Below are 22,512 nucleotides of genomic sequence, written 5' to 3'. Positions count from 1 at the left end.
CAAACAGTGGAAGAGAAAAACATTAATTCAGTAAAACTAGCAGCAAAACTTCTAAAAATACACCACTTGCATTAACCAAGAATGAATAAAAAGCACCACTGTACTCTGTGCATCAGCATTAGAATGGCTTCCTTAAAAGAACATAACTCAAAAGTTAATGCAGCACAGGCAGGTTATGCTACACAGCAACCACCAAAGCCTGCAGCCACCCTTCCTGCTACAAGGCACAGGGAATTGAGGCTGTGTGCCAGCAGAGAGCAGAGCACATCCTCCTGCCACTCACGTCACCTCTGTCTGAGCAAAGACAGGACAACTCCCTGCTGAAGGAAGAAACATGCTGGACTGTTTTGCTGTTTGCCCTGTCAATCACAAAACACCTACCCACAAGCAGTTTTGGCACAGCTGAGCAGCTGTTTAACCACTTTGTGCCTACAACACACTGTGTCTTCAAGTAGAACTCCCAGCTGCTCCAAACAAGAAAATCCAAACTCACACGACCCCATTCACTGGAACAAATGATTCTACACATCAATTCCTCTCATGTGTATTGTCTGAGACAGACCCTTACACAATCATCTGCAGGTTTCAGGGCATGGCTGTGCTTCCTTCACTTGTCCTGAGGGTTTGTGTATCATGATACACAGTCTCCATGGTTGGACAGATGGATCCAGCCCTAGTGACAGTGAGACACTGTTTTATATTCTCTGCCCTCCTCCTGTTGCCCAACTTTATCAAGTCTGTACAAAACAGCTTATCAGCTTGGTGTACTAAAAGGCCTCTCCACAGGTGTGCTGTGCTGCCTTGCTCCTACTGCTGCTGGCAAAAAACCAGAGCAGCTGCCTAACATGACTGACTTTACGTAGGACAGCTTCCCACTCCTAAGTCATATATTGCCATCATGGTGACTGAGACCAGTTGCAGCTTCTCCAACAGGTCAGTCAAGGATGCAGCCCAGGATACTGGGGCAGGACAGAGGGGATGAGCAGCTCACCCCCAGTAGTGGCACAGGTGTCCATTGTCAAAGGCTACATGCAGCCTCCTCATATAACAAGTGGCATCCGCATGGCATAAAAGGCAAAGTGGTGAGCAAACACAGGGAGAGTGTATCAGACCCCCATGATGGAGCTGAGTCTGATCTTCAGTAGACACCTGAAAAAACCTGTTTTCAAAGTCTAGCAATAGTTTGAAACACTCAGGAAAAAAACAAGTCCCCTCTGACACCCTTTTCTCACCTGTTCCCTTTCACTGGCATCAGGTCACACTGGAGGCTGAGGTCTCGATCAGAAACACCCATCCAGGTGGCTCTGTTCAGAGCACGGCACCTGTGTCCTGGCCAGTGCTCAGCCCTCCAGGGATCCATGATGGAAGCAGTCAGATGGAAGCAATTCCAGCCAGGATGGTCACTCACCCTGGAGGAGTGGCAGTGACCAGCAGCAGCCACACACAATTATTACTGGACTGGAAGGATCTGGAGTGAGGGAGGTTCATGCACTGACCAGTGTGAGAGGTTAGTCAGTGGTCAGAGCAGCTGTGTGGGCTTTGCAATGAAGGGAACACTGCTAAGCAACCAGCATCTCCTACATAAAGAAAACCTGTTTCCAAACTGGGTTTAATAACACTTTAGAAGTCAAACAATCAATGCTGGAACACTGCTGACACAGGTACTCTGACACTGACAACACACAAGAGAAACCTCTATACTGCCCTTTTCAGGACAGGGACTATTCCATGAGCACATGCTTTTCCCTAGGGCTACTCAAACACGATTGTCAGGTCTGATGCAGATGGCAAGTCCTGCCTAGGACAGCCTCAGGCAAGCCAGACACTTCTCCCCCACTCCTGCCAGCAATCCTGTGTTTGTCTCCAAAGGCCAAACTTCTCAGGAGAGCTGCAGCACCGCACCACCAAGAGGTGGCCACGGCAACGTGGCAGCAGGTGACCTGGAGAAGCTGAGCTCAGCCCTGCCCAGAGTTCACTACCAACTAGTTCACATGCTGCTCAATTATCCAGTCACACCATCTTTACTCGCTAAGAAATGTAGTAGGCTTGGAAGAGATATAAACTAAAAGCCTGCAGCAGTGACTAATTAAATTTTGAACAACATATATCCAAGCCATACACCTATCCCAAAACCACTGTAACTGCACAAACATCCAGCATGAGCTTTAAGCCAGCTACCTGCAGCACTCAGTAACACAGCCATGGCAATAATGCTCACCAAAGGTTAGTCAGCACAGATATTTATCCAGTTTCGGTGGCAGGTTTCACTGCTCTCTGTCGGCACTGCTGAGGTACATCCTCCTCCCGCCCACGGCCGCCGCAGCAGGGTTCGACCTTGTATCACAATCTACATATCAGTACATGCACTCACACAAAGAGCTGGAAGCGTTGGAGGATTTTATTAGGAAGAGCCCAACTTCAAAGCCAGAGGTACAGTACAAATTTGTTACATTCTCTATTCATGGAGCTCATTCAGGAGCAGGAAGGGCAGCCTCAGGGGAAACCCTGTATTTGCATCTGCACCAAGAGTCTTCTTTTGACTGATGTTAAGAGCGCTCTGAAGTTTGTGTGGAAGGAGAAACACAGAGGAAAGAGACCCACAATGGAAAGACATTGGAAAACTCCTAATTCATTCACCCTGAAAAGTCCTTAGTGTATTGTTTGTAGTCACTTCCCAGCAGCTGACAATAGGATTGCTTTTCACAGCCACCTTCTGACAACCCTTCAGAAGTAGTCTGTGATTCCCAAATGGCCGCAGACCACAGCTCACTGCACAGGTTTTTGAGAGTATGGCCTAAATTTAAGACAGGTGATAAAAACCCAGTAGTCGAGCCCAAATTATGCTTATTTCAAAACTTATCACACGAAAAAAAAAGAGAACAAATTTGATTTTTTCACCAGCAATTCTATGCAACAAGATCTTTCAATCTGAGATACTCTACCATATTTTTTGTAACAAAAGTGGATACTGGATATCAACAGACAAACTCCATCTTGGTGCACGGCCTTCACAAAGACAGACAGAAACTCTTCCAAGAAGTTCTGATTGGATCCCAAGCTATGCAAATAGCATTTTAGAAGACTAGTTCCGTTAAATAATCCACATGGCTAAACTCCTTTGTGCAACAGGCATGGAGTTCTGCAGATTCTCCAACGTTACACAGTTAGGATCTGCTCTGATCTGCAAGCCAAAGACTACAACGTCAGCTCCCTGAACAAAAAAACCAAATCGCTGTTAACCATAGAGAAACTGATACATATAATTAAAAGCTGATTAGTGTTACAATATTTCTCCAAAGGCAGAGAACTTCATTCAGCCATTTCCTCTTCTAATCTAAACCAGCTAATAGCTGGCAGCCCAGGCAGAGTAGGACAGAGAGTGTTGTGGCAGGAGTTGTTCTACCAGACATAACAAAACCAAGCTCCAAGTTTCACCCAACAACAGGAAAGAAAGAACTTGTGGCGCCCATGGAGGCTTTACCTCACACAAGCATTTCCTGCACAGGACAGCAGTAGAAAGCTCACCTTCACAACAGAAGCTCTCAGCTTTCACTGCTGGCTGAGCTAACAGCTGGAGGAACCACTAAGTGGAAAATGCCAGGATAAACAGGCCTTCACATTACTTCTTACTTGCAACCTGCCATCACTATCAGCAGTAATTATTTTAGTGTTTGAGCTCCAACTGCAGCAAAACCCTCATCAATCCCTTAAGCAACAAGGTTTCTTCCCAAACAACGGTCTTTGCCATTCTTCACTATAGACCTAAATTTCCCTCAACCTCCACAAATCCTACACCACTATAGGCAGTATGCTTTAAGCTGTTGATAGAAAAGAAGTGCTAACGTGACTGGAAATGCTTCGTGAGTATCTAAGATTAGACATAGCTGTAAAAACAGACTGATCAGACCACCACCAAAGTACTGATGTGCATAGATGACTAAGAAATTTATATTTTGAGGTCTCAGATTTGCAAAATCTTATCGCAGCCCACTGTGTCATTTTAATACAATACTCTCCTAGGCACTAAAGGCTAACACACAAACTTCTTGCTAGAATCACTTAAAAAACTACACTTCTGTGGACAACAGCAATAGCTTTGTCTGTCAGAACAGCACACAGGGAGGATGTTATTCTACTGTTGTTCAGGACTCTAATTAGATAAAAACATACAGGTTGAAGTGAGCTGTAAATAAAGAAGTTCAGCATTTATTAGTTTTTTTCAAGTGCTGGGGTAGGGACTGGCCAATGTCATGTAAAGCAAACTTTCAGGGGTGACTTGATCGTGTTCCTTAGCCCCAGAAGAGGGGCCTGACCAGCTAAGCGACAGCAAAACGCAAAAGGAACTCCTCTTCACACGGGATTAGATGCTAGACACTTATCTTGATAGCTAAACATCCAAGAACTTCCTTCATGCCACTCTCCCACATAAACAACTGCTGTTCCTGGTGTCAGACACTGTGTCAGCAGAGACACTGCACAGCAGATCCACAGTCTGTGATAACACATGGCTGTGTAAGGGCAAGGGAAGCTGGCACTGCCCCGTGGGCTGTATGGGTACACAAGGCATGTGTCCGGCCTGCAGGCTGCAACAGCGGCTTCACTCTGGTCACTGCTGCCACACTGGAACCCCAGGGTCCCGGCAGGAGACAGAGCTCCTGCCTCCTGTCCAGGGGGAAACTCCAGACCCTCACCTTCTGTGGGAACACCTCCACTGAGTAAAACACACTCCCTTTTCCTAAGATCTGCCCCAGCTGGGGCCTTCATCAGCAACCCCTCACTCAGGGACCCTCCAAATCACCCCAGAAACCCCCAATGCACTCTCCTGATTTCAGTGCGACCTCTCTAGACCCTTCTCCTATTGCCAGCACATTCTCCCCAGGAGCCCCCTCCAAACACACGCCCCAGGCAACCGACTGCACCCCCAATCCCTCCATCCCCCGCTGCACGTCCCCAAAACTCTTGCACCTCACCCCTAACACAGGACGCAATCCCCAGTCCCTCTCCCCTTGCTGCAACCCTCCCCAGCCCCTCCAGCTTACCCGTGCAACGTCCCCAGCCCCCGGGCTTCTTCCAAACCTCTCCCGCTCCCACCACTCCTCCCAAACCCTCTCCTATCCCACACAAGGCGCCGGCCTCACGGCTCCCCCCAGCTCCACGCAAGACCCCGGCCCCATCCAGGCCGCCTCACCAGTACTTGAGGATGGCGGTGACCTGGAGCGGGTTGGGCTGGTCGGGATAGAGGCGGCGGCATTCGCCGTAGATACCGTGCAGCCCCGGCGGGAACAGCGACGGGAAGGACGCAGACCCGGACCCCGAGCCGGACCCCGGCCCGCCCGCGGGGGGCCCCCCGCCCGGCCGCACGCCCTCCATGTCCCGGAGGCGGCTGGTCCCGGCCCGTCCCAGTTGGTGCCGAAGCCGCTCCGCTCCCGCCAGGCGCTCCCGGCCCGGCCCGGCCCGGCCCAAGCGGCTGCGCGGAGCCGCGGAGGATGGGCGGGGCCCACTGCCGGGCCGCGTGAGTGACAGAGCAGCTCCGCCAATGGCGGCGCTGCGCGGGGCTCCGCGCGGAGGGGGTGGGGCCCCGCTACAAGGGCGGTGTGAGTGACAGGACGGTCTGACCAATGGAAGCTCGCGGGCCGGAGGGCGGCCGCGCCTCTGCCCCCGCCCCTCGCTCCGTTGCGGGCGCGCCCCCTAGCGGCGGCGCGGGGGCCCGCGGTGGGCGGGGCGATGCCCGCGCGAGGCCGTGGCGGGAACGCGGAGCGGGTCCCGGGACGAGCGGGAGGTCCCGCACTCGGGCAGGCCTGGGACACAGCGGGGGTTCTTACTGCTACCTTTACACCTCCTCCAGTGCTCAAGGCACCTTTCCTCTCCCCGTGCGATCTCTGTGTCGGTAGGGCCCTTGCAGGCAGCTGGAAGCTGCCAATAGGTGAAGTTTGGGGGCTCACCTTGACGATCTGGCTCATTCCTGAGCCCCAACTACAACTGTGGCCATGCAAAGCCGGGTATGTACATGTGGATGGTGTGTGCACAATAGTCCTTCACACCTTTGCTAGAGCAGGGTCCTGCTTGTTAATCAGCAAATAGAAAAAAATGAGCTATAGAGTGCTCAGAGGAGAGGGTGGGCGCTCATGCTCACATTTCTCACTTAAAAAGGTGAGAGTTTATTCTAAAAACATTCACGACACCATTTGGGAGAACACACATGGTCAAGAAGCTGACAAGCTGACGCCGAGTGACAATCTCCTGATAGAGGAGGTAAGCATTTGGTGTCCTCACTTCCCACAGTGAAAAATATTTCACTTGTCCTGTTACCATACTACTTTTTGTGACATCTGCCTGAGTAGTCAGTTACAGTCAGCTGAGAAGGGGAATGTAACAGAGTACCTATGAAAAGCTCTGTTTGCTCCATACACCCATGAGTGTCTCCTGGCATTCACGGAAGCGATACAACACTGGCCTTAATTTAAATCCCTCAATCCTGTTGTACAAAAACTCCCTCTTGTAGACTAGGTGAATGGAGAAGGTTTATAAAGGTAAACATCTGGGATGAAACTTATCTGCTGGGGCTAAAGGCAGGAACTACAAGAGAAAAGTCCATGTCTGCAGGAGAAATGTGAGACAAGACAGGTGAATCAAGCCTTCAGGTGTGCTCACTGGCATGGAAGTCCATTTTAATTAATTTCAAGACCCAGAGTTTCAGGCACCGATTATTCTGAGTGCTTTTAGAATACTTAGTCAATAGAAAATGACAATGTGTTCATTGTTCAATACTGACATGTTCATGATGTGCATTCTTTATACTGACACCTCTTGTGTGGCTCTCGTGCCTCAAAAATTGAGAGAAACTGGTATTTCGTGGAGGGAACAGATGTGTTATGACCAGTAGCTCGTAAAGATGAGCACATGAAATTATGGGACAGTAATACGCTTTCCTTAGTCATAGATCCCCGCTACAGAAGTTTATGGGATCATCTTTTTCTCCTTTCCTATTAGAAAAAATTAGGCAGGGGAAAATCTATTAAGCATAAACCAGCCAGTTGCGATGCAGCGTTCTTGGTGGAATCACCCAGCTGTCTCCTGGACTGCAACACGCAGCGGTTTCTGGGCCGTGGATGTGTCCGCAGGATTCCCTTTTTCCGCACTCCGCCTCCCAGCACGCCCCGCTCCTACGCCGGCCTACAGTTCCCAGCATGGCTCGCTGCCGGCGCCGGCCTACAGCTCCCGGCATGCGCCGCTCCCGGCGCGCCTCCCCGCTTGACTCTGCGCAGCGCCGGACTATAGCTCCCGGCAGGTGCCGCGGCGGCAGGAATACATCACCCAGGCGGCGCTGCGTCGCCGCTCCGCGCATGCGCCGCCGAGGGCTGGGCTGTTGCTCCCTCACGGGCGGCTGCGGCGGGTCCTCGCCATGGAGTCCTACGATGTGATAGCGAACCAGCCCGTCGTGATAGACAACGTGAGTCCGGGCGGCCGCGCGTCCCGGGAGCGGGGAGGGCCCGCATTCCCTTTGTCATCGGGGCGGCCGCGCCCCACCCGCCGCCGCCGCCGCCGCCGCCCCCCCACCTCGGCCGGCTCGGCCGCCGCCTCCGGTCCTCTCACGGCGCCATACGGCGTCCACGGGGGGCGGGGCCGCTGCGCGTCGGCTAGTCGCGATTGGCTGGGGCGACTGGCAGTCACCCGCAGCGGGGCCGCTGCTCCGCGCTGGGGGGCGCAGCCCCCGCCGCCGCCGAGCTGCTTCTGGTTGGGAGGGGCGGCGCGCCCCCATTGGCTGAGACATCTGTCAGTCATCGGGACAGCCCGCTGCTACCTGCCGGAGCGGGGCGGGACCGTCGCCAGAACACCTGCGTTCATTGGCAGCTGCCGCTGTCAGTCAGGCGGGGCTTCCCCGGTCCCGCCCCACCCCTCTTTGTGCGGGGGGACAATGGGGGTGCCGGGCCAGATCATGGCCACACTCCCAGCGTGCTGTAGGGGAGGCCTTCGCCAGGGTTCCAGCGTGCTCCTGGCAGGCCGTGGATGCACCCCCGGCAAGCTCTGGGGGTGCTGGCGCTTCCCTGGGCCCATGCAGGATATGGAGCTCTCCAGCCAGGCACCCCTCACAGGCCCAGCGAGACAGAAGCCTTGACCTCTTGTATTGCCCCTCCTTCAGCGCATCCAGCACAGTGGTCACAACAAGGCAGTGCCGTTCCCAAGGCATGGATTCCTGTGCCTTGGAATGCCACTGCTGACGGATCTGTGCCCGGGGTTGCATCAGCGTAGTGTGGTGTTGCAGATGGCTGCTCCAGTGTGCTGATGCTGCTCATTAGCACAAAGCAGACCTTCAGTCTGTGTGTGTAATAGCTCTGCGGGAGATGAATGACAGTGATTCCGTGCCTCTTTGAGGTACTTCTGGGTCCAGTTCTGATTTGCCCCATCCATGCTGCCCTCCCAGGAGGAAGGACCATCCAGGAAGGAATGGGAGGGCATTTCTTGGACAGAGCCTCCTTCAGTGTACTGAGTCACAAACCCGTGCTCCTCCCTTCTGACCTCTATCGCCAGTGGTTGAGATTCTGTTGTTTTGAAGGGTCAGTACTGTGCTCCATTCTTCTTCCACAAGCTTAATTTCTCCTGAATTTTTTTGCCATATGAATTGGGTTTCCTGGCCTGGTACTTCTCCACCTATTGCTTTAACTCTTCAGAAGGTGAATAATTGTAGGTCTTCTCAGATAAAGGTGGTTATTCTTCTGACTATTTCTTTATTATGGATCCCAAGTTCCTCTCTACAGCATGAGCTCTCTGATACAGTTTTGGCTTTGTTTATTTCCCTGGAATCTTACAGCAGAGGGATTTGCGTTAGACATTGAAGGAAAGTATTTAATAGAAAATGAGAATAAGCAGTAAAATTGACTATGTTGAGAAAAACATGTATCTTCTTTATTGAAGATGTTAAAAAATGCATTAGGTTGATTGTTTTTGGGAATGCCTGTATCAGCACTGATCCTGCTGCGTTATTGAGTGATTAGCTAAACATTAAAGTTACCTCTAGGTTTTCTGGCACTGTGAGGATCGCTTTGTTGAGCTATTAATGTAGTAGCAGCCTATATTTAATTTCAGCATGTCCTTTTGTTATTTAGTGCAATGATTGCTGCCTCTGCCTCAGACCTGAAGAAGGCTCATGTGCCAGCAGCTGATTCTGTGTCTTTTTTCATTTTATCAGCTGGTCTTATAAAAGCTAATTCTTGTTCTTGCCTCTCCGATAAACGAGCTTCCCCCCTTCCCCTCCCTACAAGAAGCAGAATGGAGCAGTTGTTGTTGCATCTGCCTGGAACGCTGGCAGGCTGTGGGCCAAGGAGACTCGTGGTGACACTGCATTTTTGCTGCTCTTTGGAGTTCAGGCAGGATGGGAAGTGGAGCTGCACAGAGCAGGTACCACTCTTCCCACTGCTGTTCCATTACTGCTTTTCTGCAGAGAGCTGCAGATGCCTTTTGAAGGCTGAATGTTATCCTGTCTCACATGCCTGTGTGTGGGAAGGGGGAAGTGAGATACTGAGCTGGTGAGAGCCAGACCCCTCCAGTTCCAGCCCTGCTCTAGAATCTCAGTGTGTTCCAAAAGGACATGAAGTTCTGTAGCTAAAAAATTAGCAGAGATTTTTTTTCTCTTACAGTACATTGCTCTTAACTGTATGCTTTCAGTAGGAGAGCTTTGTAATGTACAGTGGGAGGTTGGAGCTGTACCTCAGCACAACTTTATACTCTCCATTGTCTAATTTTTAAGAGTTGTATTCCCATATGCAGTCCAGCAAGCTCTCTCTGAATGTCTAGGAGCCCTGCTGAGCATAATGCACATGTCAGTAGACCAGCTGTGGCCTAAGTCAGTGAAAATTTCTTGACCTCCATGGAACCTGGAATTCTCTTCTTTGCCTTGTAGTCTAAGTGGTGGCATTTTATGCAACTGAGCTGTCAGCAAGTGCTGTTGTGTCTTTGGTTTGTTCTTGATCTTATAAATTCTGTATCAAATAAAACAGTTTTACAACAATATGAAATGTGCACTCTCCATAGAAAGTGCTACATGGAAGATTGATTCGTGATTTCCATTTAAATTTGAGTCCTAAATGCACCAAGATGAATGAATCCATAACCAATTGGCCACAGAGCTAATAGATGAGGTATGTTCAGGGATGAGGTATGTTCAGTTCCTTCAAGACACTCACAAGAATTTTTAATGAATTTATCTTTCTTGACTTTTACATTTTACATGTAGTTTTTCTTCTTATATTCTTTTGCTCTGATTAAAAAAAAAAAAAATAAACCGCTGCCAGATAAAATGGAATGAAAACCCAGCCAGGATAGTTACTGGTGGAAGTATATAAATTTTTCAATTTTTTAAAAAGTTTTAATAAGTCAGAGTTTGTAACAAAAGAGAATATGCATGTGGTTTTGCTTATTTGAAACAAAGATGAAAAAATAGGTCTTTAAACCTTCTGAATCAGAGTTATTTCAAAATGTAAACATTTTCCTCTCATTGCATAGGAATCTCAAACTGGTCTATAATAAACAGATTTACTCAGTGTGCACATATCTTCAAAGAAGTAAAATGTTTTCAAGAAAAATTGAATAGGTCAGAAAGTGCAGTCAGGTCTTTGTAGTGCGGAGATATCAAACAGCTGCTCTTGGTTTGTTCCCAGGCACTTGGAAGCACAGTTGTGTTGAAGCCCCATCCCACCGGCACATTCAAAGCAGTCGTTTGTCTTTGACTCCAAGTTGGAGTTCTGAACTCCCAACACATTTGGTTAACTCTGAACTTCAGTATGTAAATCTTAAAATACATAACTTGCTAAGAACCTCACCAGGACACACTGGGCAATTTTTGGCCTGACATAAGGAAGCTTTAATCTCTAAGTTTAAATAGGAACATCATTGTTCTCCTGAAACCAGTTCTCCACAGCAGAATGTGCTAGCAACAAGATCACTCATAATCCTGAACAAAATATTCACTAAGTGCAATATTCTAATTTGGTTACAATATGTTACTGCATTTCATTCAATTATTTTTCTAGAAGACTTGCCACAGGATGGTATTCTTTCCCAGGTAGAGAGTTGTTTATAAGCTATGATAAGAAAAATCAAAATAGTGGTTTTGGTTTGTTCCTTGCTTCACTTTGAAGGGAATAGCCAGAAGATAGTCTGTGTCAAGGGAAGTCTTTTTAACACTTCACCTGCTACTTTGTCACACTGTTATCAGTTAGTGCAGACCTTGGGATGCACCTGGAGCTGAGTCCCTGTGTGGAAAGGAAGTAGTTAGTCCTGCCCAGCTGGCAGCTTGGGTGTGCTCCTGGAGCCAGCCTGGCTGCAGGTGTTTATCAGGAGACAAGGATTCAAGCAATCTGCCTTTCATATGCTTTATAAATAGCTGTGTCTGGTTTGCAGAGTATTCCTGACACTCCTCTCCTACAGATGTGTCCTGGCAAATCTGACTCTGGTGGTTTAGAGGCAGGAGTATCCTGGCTCTGGTGGCAGAGTGCACACACGCTGTGCAGAGCCTGACATCCCTGATGAAGCTGCTGATGGAAGTAGCTTGGCAGTAAAGCACTGGACTGTGAACGGGAGAGGCTGGGGCCACCCCACATTCCTTTCTGCTGAGCCTGCTCTGGCTGGTAACCTCTGGCACTGGGAAGGCAGCATTGGAAACCACTTCAGCCAGAGCTTGCTTGTCAGAGCCCTCAGCAACTCATCTGGGCCCAGCCTCAAAGCAAAAGTGGTGATGCTGACCCATGCAGAGGTGGTGAGAAGTGGAAAGCTATGGAGGAGCTGTGTTGCTACTCATTTTAAACTGCGGTGGGGTAGCCAAAATATATTTTTGGCCTCCATACCAGAGCATTCCTACTGCAGAGCCCTTGAGAGTGAACAGGCACTTCACAGGTCAGAGCTTTCAGTGCAAGCTCACACACACTTTGCTCCCACCATGGGGCTAAGCAGAACTGCTCCTCTTTTTGCAGAAGAGCTTGTGCCCATGGTAGGCTGGGATTACCCGTGAAACGGCTTATCTGAGATCCTATGAAAATCCGCTCCTTAGCAAAACTTGGGTGTTCCTGCAAGCTGCTCATTGTTTCAAGATGTCATTCCCTTGTGCAGGGAGAGGAAATGGAGGAGGGGAAGGAGTCAGCACAGATCCAAGTTGATGATGGTGTTCCAGGATGCTTCCGGACAGGGAATGAGAGCTGTGGGGCCAGATGCCTGGCACTGACTCCCTGCCAGGGCCTTGCTGTGGCTGGTTTTACCCACCCTATGTTTGCTACTTTGAATGTTGCAGAAGGCTCTTGGATCTGTGCCTTCCTGACTGCCATCTCTCATCTCTTCTTTGACTCTTCTGAATAAGCTCTATCCCATCAGCTGTGCTTCCTGCCCTCAGTTTTTCCCCTTGCAGTGTAACCGGCACTTTTGTCCTTTCCCAACCAGTCTGGGTTGGCTTCCAGTGCCTTTTCTGACCACACTTCTGCCTCCTCAGCATCAGCTAGTTCATCCACCATCTGATCATCTTTTCCCTATTTCTTCTCCAGTCTGTTTCTCACAATTCTTTGCTACTTCCTTCTCTGACTTTATCTGCCCTCCCTCCATCTTTTCAAATCTCCTTCTGAGAGGCCTGTAGCCTTCATTCTTCCAGTGCCTCCTGAAGCTGGCAGAGTTCAGTTGTTCTTGCTGGGCTTTCTGGAGTGTTCTCCTCCCCCCAAAGGTTATCTAAGATCAATAGACACCTGTGGAGTGTGAATTTAGCTTCCTGCACCCCTCACGTAACCCTGGCTAGAAAAATACTCATCTATAACAGGGTGTTTGGGTGTGTGCAGAGCAGTACCAGGGTGCACGGGATGGTTGTTCCCTGTGAGATGTGTCACTGCCAGAGAGGGTGCCAGTCACTCTCTACAACAGCCAAGCTGGCACTTCCCATCCCCAAGCAGCCTGGAGAGTCAGTCCCTTGGGAGCTTTATTCCTAGTAGAAAGGAGAGGATCTGGCAGTCCTGATGTACTTTGCTGCTCCTCTAAAACTTGTGAAGATGGTGGAATGAGTGATAAGCTCACGTATTTGTCTGTTGCTTCCACAGGGCTCGGGTGTGATTAAAGCAGGTTTTGCGGGCGATCAAATACCAAAATACTGCTTTCCTAACTAGTAAGTACTCTGCTGGTCTTGGTAACTTAGTACTGTGTACCAATTCTTTGATATGTAGAGGGGAAGAATTGCCCAGTTTTATGAATGGAAAAATTGAGTTATTCTTTTCTGCCTGCTGCAGAGAAGCATCAGGGAGATGAGAGCTCCACTGTTAGATATTTTGAGATTTTTGGGGACATACACACACATCATAAAAGATGACATCACTTTGTCAGGCTCAACACACAACCAAAGCTGTAGGATCCTTTAATCTGCACACATGAGGAAAAGGACCTGGAAAAAGTAAAATTTGGCATAAGAAGTGTGAAGACCTCTGTATTTTTTCAGTGTGTGGTATGATGTCTTGATTCCTGCCAGACTTTTTTGTGAGTTTTCTAAGAGTTTTGCCAGGATGAAGACTGCTGGAACAGGAACTCTGAATAGTCACTGGCTTTTATTTTCAGTGTGGTGGGGTTTTAGTGAGTAGTTTTGTGTTCTGAGCAATATTTTCTATATGGGATAGTGGGGTATGGGACACAAATGTTTAAGCTGAGAAGTCTGCCTGAGGTCAGGCAGCACATGTGGATCCAACAACTCAGACAATTGCTCAGTCTAGCCATGTTCATCCCAGGCACTGTTGAAACAGGTGAGTCCTGAATAATCAGTGAAAATATGGCCAGACTCAGCTGGTTTATGTCCAGCCAGTTCAGAACTGTCTACAATCAGTCCCCTTCACCTCTGATTTCTGAGATTAGCTCAGAGCAAACCTGGGTCTGTCTGCACCTGGTGACACCCCCAAACTCACCCACTGAGAAAGTTCTGGTTATTTCAGAGGGAAACACAAAGTATGCAATCCTTAGGTGCATCTGAGCTCTTTGTAGAAGCATTTACTCTGTTGTCTCTGTTCTAGTGTGGGCAGACCAAAGCACGTTCGTGTTATGGCTGGTGCTTTAGAAGGGGACATTTTCATTGGTCCAAAGGCAGAGGTAAGAACACCTGTACACTGCACTTGTCCATATATCTCAGTGTGCTGCTGTAAGGGGGGGATATGGCAGCTGGGCTGTGGTTCTTTGGTATCGTGTAGGTCCGAAGAGTAGAACAGATTGTCACTTGCATGTGTGTCCACAGTGGAGTGTAAAGCTTAATTAAATTCTTGTGCCAATCTGCTGACACAGACCTAGTTCCCAAAGTCTTCAATATCTCTCTTTTCTTTTTAGGCTACTTTTAGCTCTACGTGGTTACATACTTTGACTGGGAACTTTAGAAATGGACCCTACTCAATTGCTGTATATCTCCCTGCTGTGGGCAGGAAGCTTCTCTCCACAGTCCTGCTTCTATCAGCATGTAGTCAGTTGTGTGGTCACATTTCTTGTGAGCCCTTCAAACTGCTTCCCCAGTAACATCCTATTATGGTCTTTTATGTCATGGCTGATCTGGTAATACAAAGATACCGTATGATAGGTGTCTATGTGTTGACTTTAAAAGTGTTTTGATGGAATATGCTCTGCAAATGTCAGATGTAGACATTCCTACTTGGTATGAAAAGGCCTTGTCTAGTCTTGGCTTCTCTGGGAGAGATGTTTGTGATGAATGTTCAGGTTTTGCCCTGTATGCTATAGATAAGTTATATTTTAGTGGAATCAAAAATGTAGGTGAGTCTGACAGTAAGTCACAGTGCTCAGAAGTGTGATTGTTGAAAGCTCTGATGCTCTCTTGTTCTTCCTGTTTGCTCAGGAGCACAGAGGTCTTCTTGCGATCCGATACCCGATGGAGCATGGCATAGTGAAGGACTGGAATGACATGGAGCGCATCTGGCAGTACGTGTATTCTAAAGACCAGCTCCAGACTTTCTCAGAAGAGGTGAGAGACCACGTTATGTAAAGGCACAGGCGTCATTCAATGCGTGTGTAATACCAGGAGCATTGGAACTTGGAAAGATTTGGGACTTTTCCTTTGGCCTTCTTTCTGAATGCGTGTCTGTTGCTAAATTAGGTTTTTTCACCTCTCAAGAGATACTGCACAAGAAGTGTCCAAGCAGAATTCTTCTCCAGATCTGATGGTCTGGCCTAACTGAAAATCTGCCTTTCACATTTGCTATTCACACTCTCTCTAATGATTCTACTCTTGGCCAAGTGTTTCTGACTTTTCCTGTTCTGCCTGCACATCAGGCATATCCACTCTGCAGTGATATGAGTTGAAGTGAGGAAGGAGAAAACCACAGTCCTGTGGTCTGGAAGGATCAGACCAAAACTTATTAAATGTCTGAGAGCAATCTAAGTTGTGGAGTAGAAATATTTCTGTCTGCCTGTGCTAAAAGGCCATATGCCTTCACCCTTTCTTAGGGTGTGTATTTTGGCTAATCTGGCTGATTTTTTGTCACTGAGAGTCATCCTACTTGTCCTTCATGGGTCAGAGTTACTCACAGAGTACATTTCCTAACACTTCTTTATAACTAGACCAGAACCCTGCTGGTATTCCAATCTAATAGAGATTATTCAATCTAATACAGCTCAGCTGAAATTACTCCTTTGTACCTGCCCTCTTGCACCAGTGGTTCCTAAAATGAATAAATAAGCAGAAACATTTAGGAACATACCCCTACTGCCTCCTGGTTACTGCAGCACAGCTCCTTCTTCTCTTTCCCAGCATCCTGTGCTGCTGACAGAAGCACCCCTAAACCCGCGCAAGAACAGAGAGCGTGCTGCTGAGGTGTTTTTTGAGACCTTCAATGTGCCAGCACTATTCATCTCCATGCAAGCTGTGCTTAGCCTGTAAGTGTCTTTTGTCTTTGATTTGTGTTCGTGGAATGTTGCTGTGAAATCCATTCTACAAAAAAAACTGTGGGAGACCTCACTGATGTCTTCCCCCCCTTTTCATGCAAGAACTGAAACTCAGTTTGTGTAATAAAGAGTTTACAGGAAATTTGCTGAACTGCAAACAGAGCTTGTGTTTTGAGGGGTTTTTAGGTCCTGTTTTATGTGAAATCTTTGCTTCCTGAGTTGAATGTGGATGTGCTGCTTGCCTGAGCTCGCTTTGAGTTGCTTCTTCTGACTTGAGCCTTTGTCCCTTTGGTAGCTACGCGACCGGCAGGACCACGGGAGTGGTGCTGGACTCTGGGGATGGTGTCACCCATGCAGTTCCCATCTATGAAGGCTTTGCCATGCCTCACTCCATCATGCGGATTGACATCGCTGGCCGGGATGTCTCCCGCTTCCTGCGCCTCTATCTCCGGAAGGAAGGCTATGACTTCCACACAACCTCTGAGTTTGAGATTGTCAAGACCATCAAGGAGGTGATGCCCTGCCTTGTTTCTGTGTTTGTCCAAGAGGGGATTTCTTCTCAAGGGAAGTTGTGGCTTGTGAAATCTGGTGGGAAGTTTCAGCCTACCTAGCTCTGCACCTAAATCCATTGGTGGAGGGAGTCCAGGGCAACTAAGATGATTAAAGGACTCTTACATGTGGAAAAGCAGGGAGAGCTTGGACTGTTGAGCCACAAGAAATGTTTGGGGAGAGTCTCATTGATGTATATAAATGTCTGAAGGGAGGGTGCAGAGAAAACAGAGCCAGACTCATTTCAGTGACGTCCAGTGACAGGACAAGATACATAAACTGAAGCACAGGAGGTTCTGTCTGAACATAAACTTTCTTTAGCGCGAGGGTGACCAAGTGCTGGCACAGTTTGTCTAGAGGGTTGTGGAGTCTCCATCCTCGGTAATATCACCTGGACGTGGTCCTGGACAGCCTGCTTTAGGGAACCCTGCGTGGACAAGATCATTTGCAAGAGGTCATTTGCAACCTCAGCTGTCCTGTATTCTGAGAGAATTATAGTCAAAATCACATTAATCACTTTTGAGAGGTTGTTAACATGGACGTGAGGATGGGCTGGTGGTTCAGAATTAGTTTTGCATTTACCTGTGCTGCAGTTTTTCAGGGTCTGATGATGGCTTTCAGTAGTGTTTGTTTCCCTTCATGGAGTAAAATCCATGGCAGCTAGGGATCACAAGTGGGATATTGCAATGTAGTTTGCCTGTTGTGAACCTTTAAGGTCTTTTCTCCAGCACATAATACTGTTGAAATCAGTCTCCCCAAAGGGATACATGGATTTTGATTATTAGTGAGAAAAACATTTTATCAGAGGCATTTGGGTTTACCCATCTCATCTCCCTCTCCTTGACTCTGTTTCGTCTCCAGCGTGCCTGCTACCTGTCAATAAACCCCCAGAAGGATGAGACTCTGGAGACTGAGAAGGCTCAGTACTACCTGCCAGATGGAAGCACTATTGAGGTTTGTAAGAACCACTCTTGGAGAATTCCTCATGTGAGGCAGTGGTTTTCCAGAAAAGCTCCACAGTGATGGGAAATTTCATGCGCTGTTAGGTGGGAGGGGTTAATTTTAAAAGACCATAACTCATCCTAGGCTGTTGACTGGGCACTAGAATCTTTAACGAAAGAAAACTTTACTAGAAACCTCACAACTTCTAGAAGTCCTGAGTAAGGATGCAGTGTAACAATGGGGACTCTGAGCTGTTTGAGAGCAGACTCTGACCTAATAAACTTTATGCAGATTAGGTATGGAGTGTGAGTAGGTGTCAGCTCACTAAATCCATCAGTGGTTTTATATACAGTGCCTTTTGTCCTGTCTAGAATTGTCTCCTGTGCATTAACAGTTGACTTGAGGAGTTAGGAATACTCCTTAGAAGACTTAGCCCACTGTAGAATGGTCGAAAGAGAGGAAATACAGGTTTTACCTCCACTACCAGGGCTGGATTTGCTCCCTTTATACCAGACCTGCTGTATGGGGCTGAACAAGTTTCTTCATCTCTTTCATGTGCAAATTGGAAATGGTGCCCTTTGTAGGGGTTGTAGTCCAGACTGGCATTCACTTGGGATCTAGTGATGCAGCATCAATGTCCAGGAAGTTTCATTACTCTGAAGCTTCACCTAAGAAAGGCAGGCCCATCTGTAGGTAGTGAAGAAAGCCACACTGTTCTCTTGCCTGTGTCCTAACTTCTGCTCTTGCAGATTGGCCCTGCCCGCTTCCGAGCCCCAGAGCTCCTGTTCCGGCCGGACCTGATAGGGGAGGAATGTGAAGGACTTCACGAAGTGCTCGTTTTTGCCATTCAGAAGTCAGACATGGATCTGAGGCGAACGCTGTTCTCCAACATTGTGCTGTCTGGAGGCTCCACACTTTTCAAAGGTTCCTGCCTCTCCTCTTTCAGTGTGCTGTGACATACCTGATCTCTTGCTTCTTTCTCATGTGAAACTGGGAAGATAACCCAGATCACCCAGTTTATCCTCTGGGGTGAGGGCTGTGTAAATTCTGCTCTATCAGGGCATTTACTTCCTAATTTTCTGAGTCCTAGTCATATCCTGCTGGGTATGCAGGACACCTGCCCTCGTACATCACTTTCTGGGCTTGGAGGGCTGTTACTGTGTTCCTCCAGTCAATGCCTGTGGAAGGACTGAATAGCTGTGTTTATTCCTGCTGCTGTAGCTCACAATATCTGAGACTAGATACCAAAAAGGACTCTTCCATCTTCTAAGGTTTCTTTAGGTCTCTGATACGTGAGAGTTCAATGGTCCTTGTCCTGCATGAGTGTCAGCTATGTGTGTGCAGAAAGGTTTCAACCCATCTCCTCAGGGCTCAGTTGGTACTTGCTGACCTAAAGATACACTCTGCCAGAACCCATCAGTCTATTATCCAGTGGTTGACATCTCCAAACAGATCCAGTCTTCCCATTCAACCCCCTGTCCAAATGGGCTGGACACAGGAGGAATGCCTAGGGAAGGAGGAGGTCCTAGCTAAAAACCTTGTTTGCTTGACTCAGGTTGCTGCTGAGGAATAGAGCCCATTGTGCCAGTGTTTGAGCTTTCAGTGAGACAAAGTCCTGTTACGTCATTGTCTGTGTTCTGTGCCTCCCCAGACTGGACTTAGTGTAAGATGTGGAATGGGGTATTTGTATAGGACTGCACAGGCCATGTCCACATTGTTAGTGGATGGGACTTGGGATTTTGCTGAGGTGCTCACACTACATGTTTTCTGTCTTGTGTAGGCTTTGGTGACAGGCTGTTGAGCGAAGTGAAGAAACTGGCTCCGAAGGATGTCAAAATAAGGGTAAGAGCCATCCCTTTTGTGTTTGTCACTTACCAAGTGTATTGGTCTGTGACCTTGAAAAAACCTCGCTCAGACTGCAGCTGCCATTTACTTCAAATCAGAAATGCCTTTCCTGAGACACTCACATGCCCAACAGCATTTGCTGTTGTGATGAAAATCAGTTAGGTTTCATCACTGAGAAGTTGGCTCCTCTGACATGACCCCTGTCCAGGATTCTGGACAAGAGTGGCTGTTTTGGGGGGACTGCCAGGTGTCTTTCTGTTGGGAGAGGTCACATCTGTGTCAGGTGCTAGCTGGAGTGAAGTGTGGGCAGTGTGCTAGGAGGAGCAGACTGGAGCTTGGGGAGGTACAGACTGATTCTCTCTTTCTTCCAGATATCGGCTCCTCAGGAGAGATTGTATTCCACGTGGATTGGGTATGTATGTGCTGTACAGCAACACATTTTGCTGTGGGATTGGGCTGGGGAGGCACAGCCCAGTAGCTCTCATGTTGTTATCCCAGCTGGTGCTGTGTGTCAGGGGGGTTGTGTTGCTCAGCTGGGCAATGCTTGCTGTGTTCATGAAGCAGCAGTCACCAGGTCATGTGAGAGGGGGCAGGTGGTGCCAGGCTCTGTAGCACTGGCACATTTGAGGATAGTAGGAGAGGGAGTGACTGTCCAGAGAATGTGTCTGTCATGCGTAACTGAGCCTAGGCACCTTACTGTCATGGGGAAGCATCATGATAGAAACAGCCCATCTCTGCAGAGATACTGTGAGAGTGCCCCCAGCATTTTCCTTTAACCCGTAACATGCCTGTCTCTCTGTAGTGGCTCTATCCTGGCCTCTCTGGACACCTTTAAGAAAATGTGGGTTTCGAAAAAGGAATATGAAGAAGATGGAGCTCGTGCCATCCACCGAAAAACCTTCTAGCCCTGGGACCTGTCCTCAGTCTCCTCCGAAGACTCACTTAAACTCGCTTTTCTGAGTCCGAGTGTCTGAGAGCTGCCTGTGTGTGTGTGTGTGCGCCAGCATGCCCCGATGTCACTGAGCAAAGACGACAGCAGCAGGAGGGTTGTATTAGTACTACTAACTTTTTTGTTTTGGTTTGGTTTTTTTTTATGGAAAGGAGAAAATACCAATCTACATTTCTCCAGAATGGCCCATTCCTTTCTCATTTCAGTCCCTTATTTTCTGTATCACAGTCACATCTGTCATTGTAAAACAAATAAGCAAAAACAAAGGGAACAGCTTATAGAAACTGCCTGGCAAGCCAGAAGGGAGCCAACCACTGCAGACTGCTCGTGCAGGCTTTAGTCAGCCTGACTGCAATGCCCGGATTGTCTGGAAACACATAGCTGAGGCTGAGGCCCCATAGCTACTTCCTTCTTCAGCAGTGTCTTCACCATCAGTAAGTTTTTGAAGTTGTTTTTAATATATTTTTTATTAAGAGAAAGCACATTCTCAACAGTTAAGTCCATTTGCCCCCACTGTTTTGGTGTGTGAGTGTGTGTATGAGTGTGTAACTTCTTAGCCTGATGTGGGGTCTGCACCACAGCTGGAGAAGTTGGCGATAGGACTTAGTTTGTATTGCATGGAGTAGAACAAAGCAAATCTAATCAGCTATCATTGTACTAGACGGTTATTCTCTCGTACCTTGTTTTAAATACCTTTTCTCCTCTGGAAGCAAGTACCCCGGAATGGGCGTGAAGGCACTTGTGTGTTCCCCCTCAACCTGCCAAGATTTACAGTGCTGACTTCTCATGTTCTTTGTAAGAGTCGAGGCTGTTTCCCTCCTTCCTGCCATGTCAGGGCAAAGGGAGCATGTATTCACAGCCAGGCATAACTCTTGTGTACTTTATCCATTCTGGGGCAAAATAATAATTGGGAAGGTGCATTGTAATGTAAGAATTGTTTTATTTATTGAAATGCCTGAAGATATCTCAAATACTGACCACAGCACCTGGGAATTACGCTTTGGGTCTTCTTTGAGCACCTGTTGCCCAGCTGCCCGCTGCTCGATGTTCGCACTGCGCACAGCACCCACGCTTAGCAGAAAGGCCAGCCCTGCACCACCCCCGTCCCTGCTCCGCTGGGACTCGCTGGTCACTGGGAATGCACCAGGGGAGAGGAGCAAAGCGCTGGGAGGCCGCTGTGGGTGGCACGTGTGTGAGCAGGAAGTTGTCCTGCTGGCTGTGTTCTGCTGCACTGCAGTGCCTTTCTGCTCACCTGCTGGCTGCTTTGCTTGTACTGCTCTAACAGCCCTGGGCAGCCTGCAGACCTGCTTGTGTTGGGGCATGCCACTGTTCCAGTTTTACTTGTGCATTATTCGGTGCTCTCTTTTTTCCCCATTAGTTTTCTGCAGAACATGGCAGTAGCAATGGAGCTGGACTTGGTGGCAGTTCCTCCCTGTTTCTCTCTTTTCTGTTCTTTGCCACACATCACCTTTGGGTCACTCTCAGGTGCAGAGATGGGGTAAGAGCTGGAGGATTGCCACAGAGGTGAGGGAAAGGCCACCAGTGCACTGCCCCAGCTGAGACAAATGTAAGCAGCAGCCAGTTGCCACTGCAGGAACCACATTCTTAGGGCTCACCCCTGGGTTTGGAGAGGCTGTAGGCAGGTGGGTAGGGTGGTCTCTTCCAGCTGAAGCTAGGCTGCTTGTTCCCCTCGCCCCATCGGAGCAGACTGTTTTTTAAGCAAGAACCTGTCAGAAAAGAGCCATCAATGCTCAGCCTTCTGCTGGGAAACTGGTTGTGTTCTTGCTGATTTGCTGCAGCACACGGGGGAATTCCAGCAAATTCCCCTCCATTCCATTACTGTGTGCCCCAGGCAGTGCTCTCCTCCCCCCAGCCCCTCCGCTGGCCTTGCAGCAGCAGTGCTCCATTTTGTAACCTGCAGTGACTGGGCAGGATGGTGCTGTCTCCAATCTAGCATTTGTTTAGTCTGCCTGACTGTTCCCTTGCACACTGTCCAAACCATGTTGCCTGGTGGTGCCCAGCATACTTAAATAAAGTCATTCATATACAACACTCAAGCCTCCTTCTCCGCCCACGTTTGCAATTTTAAGGTGGTAACTTGTGTTCTCTTGCCTGTGCAGAATTGTTGCTGGCCAGACAACATCTTTGGTCCAGGATTGCATTCCTGGTCTGGCTTTTGTGGGAGGAGATTCCTGGGTTGCAGCCGTGGTGTCCACATCTACTCTCCTTTACATGCGTTATCCCTGAATCTTCTGTCACTGCAGAAAGGTGAAAGGCTGGAAGACGGCAGCCTGGGCTGAGAAAGGGTGATGCCACTGCTGTTTGCAGAGAGAGCA

At 48.5% G+C, this 22,512-nt stretch overlaps 2 protein-coding genes across 5 annotated transcripts in view; one reads left to right on the top strand and one right to left on the bottom strand.

Moving 5' to 3' along the window:
- The window catches only part of SUFU (SUFU negative regulator of hedgehog signaling), an 88,088-nt gene extending 82,578 nt beyond the window's left edge, over positions 1-5,510 (bottom strand). Inside the window, exon 1 of one of the 4 annotated variants that reach the window (XR_011682147.1) lies at positions 5,189-5,510. Coding sequence is in view for 2 of the 4 variants with exons in the window: in XM_071445959.1 (XP_071302060.1) it covers positions 5,189-5,370 (182 nt within the window). In the remaining 2 variants the exon portion in view is untranslated. Of the gene's footprint in view, positions 1-2,218; positions 2,308-5,188 lie in introns of those variants that run through there. The other 3 variants (XM_071445959.1, XM_071445960.1, XM_071445961.1) reach the window with 3 other exon arrangements.
- Positions 5,511-7,283: 1,773 nt separating this feature from the next.
- ACTR1A (actin related protein 1A) lies at positions 7,284-21,169 on the top strand. Its single transcript, XM_071446438.1, has 11 exons — positions 7,284-7,450; positions 13,068-13,132; positions 14,022-14,097; positions 14,846-14,971; positions 15,758-15,882; positions 16,187-16,403; positions 17,302-17,394; positions 18,132-18,306; positions 19,163-19,224; positions 19,599-19,639; positions 20,030-21,169. Exons 1-11 carry the CDS (start codon positions 7,403-7,405, stop codon positions 20,130-20,132), a joined length of 1,131 nt encoding a protein of 376 aa, XP_071302539.1. The 5' UTR covers positions 7,284-7,402; the 3' UTR covers positions 20,133-21,169.
- Positions 21,170-22,512: the final 1,343 nt, after the last annotated feature.

Source organism: Agelaius tricolor, unplaced genomic scaffold, assembly GCF_023055355.1.
Source record: "Agelaius tricolor isolate 1412-34295 unplaced genomic scaffold, bAgeTri1.0.p SCAF_22, whole genome shotgun sequence".
Taxonomy (NCBI): Eukaryota; Metazoa; Chordata; class Aves; order Passeriformes; family Icteridae; genus Agelaius; species Agelaius tricolor.
Note: the sequence above shows the minus strand (reverse complement) of the source record. Positions and strands in the feature narration are given on the sequence as shown.

Excerpts from the sequence above, each read along its gene's own strand:
- ACTR1A (XM_071446438.1), top strand. The coding sequence starts at position 7,403 with ATGGAGTCCTACGATGTGATAGCGAACCAGCCCGTCGTGATAGACAAC. Across the intron at positions 13,133-14,021 it reads AAATACTGCTTTCCTAACTA|TGTGGGCAGACCAAAGCACG; the intron begins GTAAGTACTCTG and ends TCTCTGTTCTAG. Across the intron at positions 15,883-16,186 it reads ATGCAAGCTGTGCTTAGCCT|CTACGCGACCGGCAGGACCA; the intron begins GTAAGTGTCTTT and ends TCCCTTTGGTAG.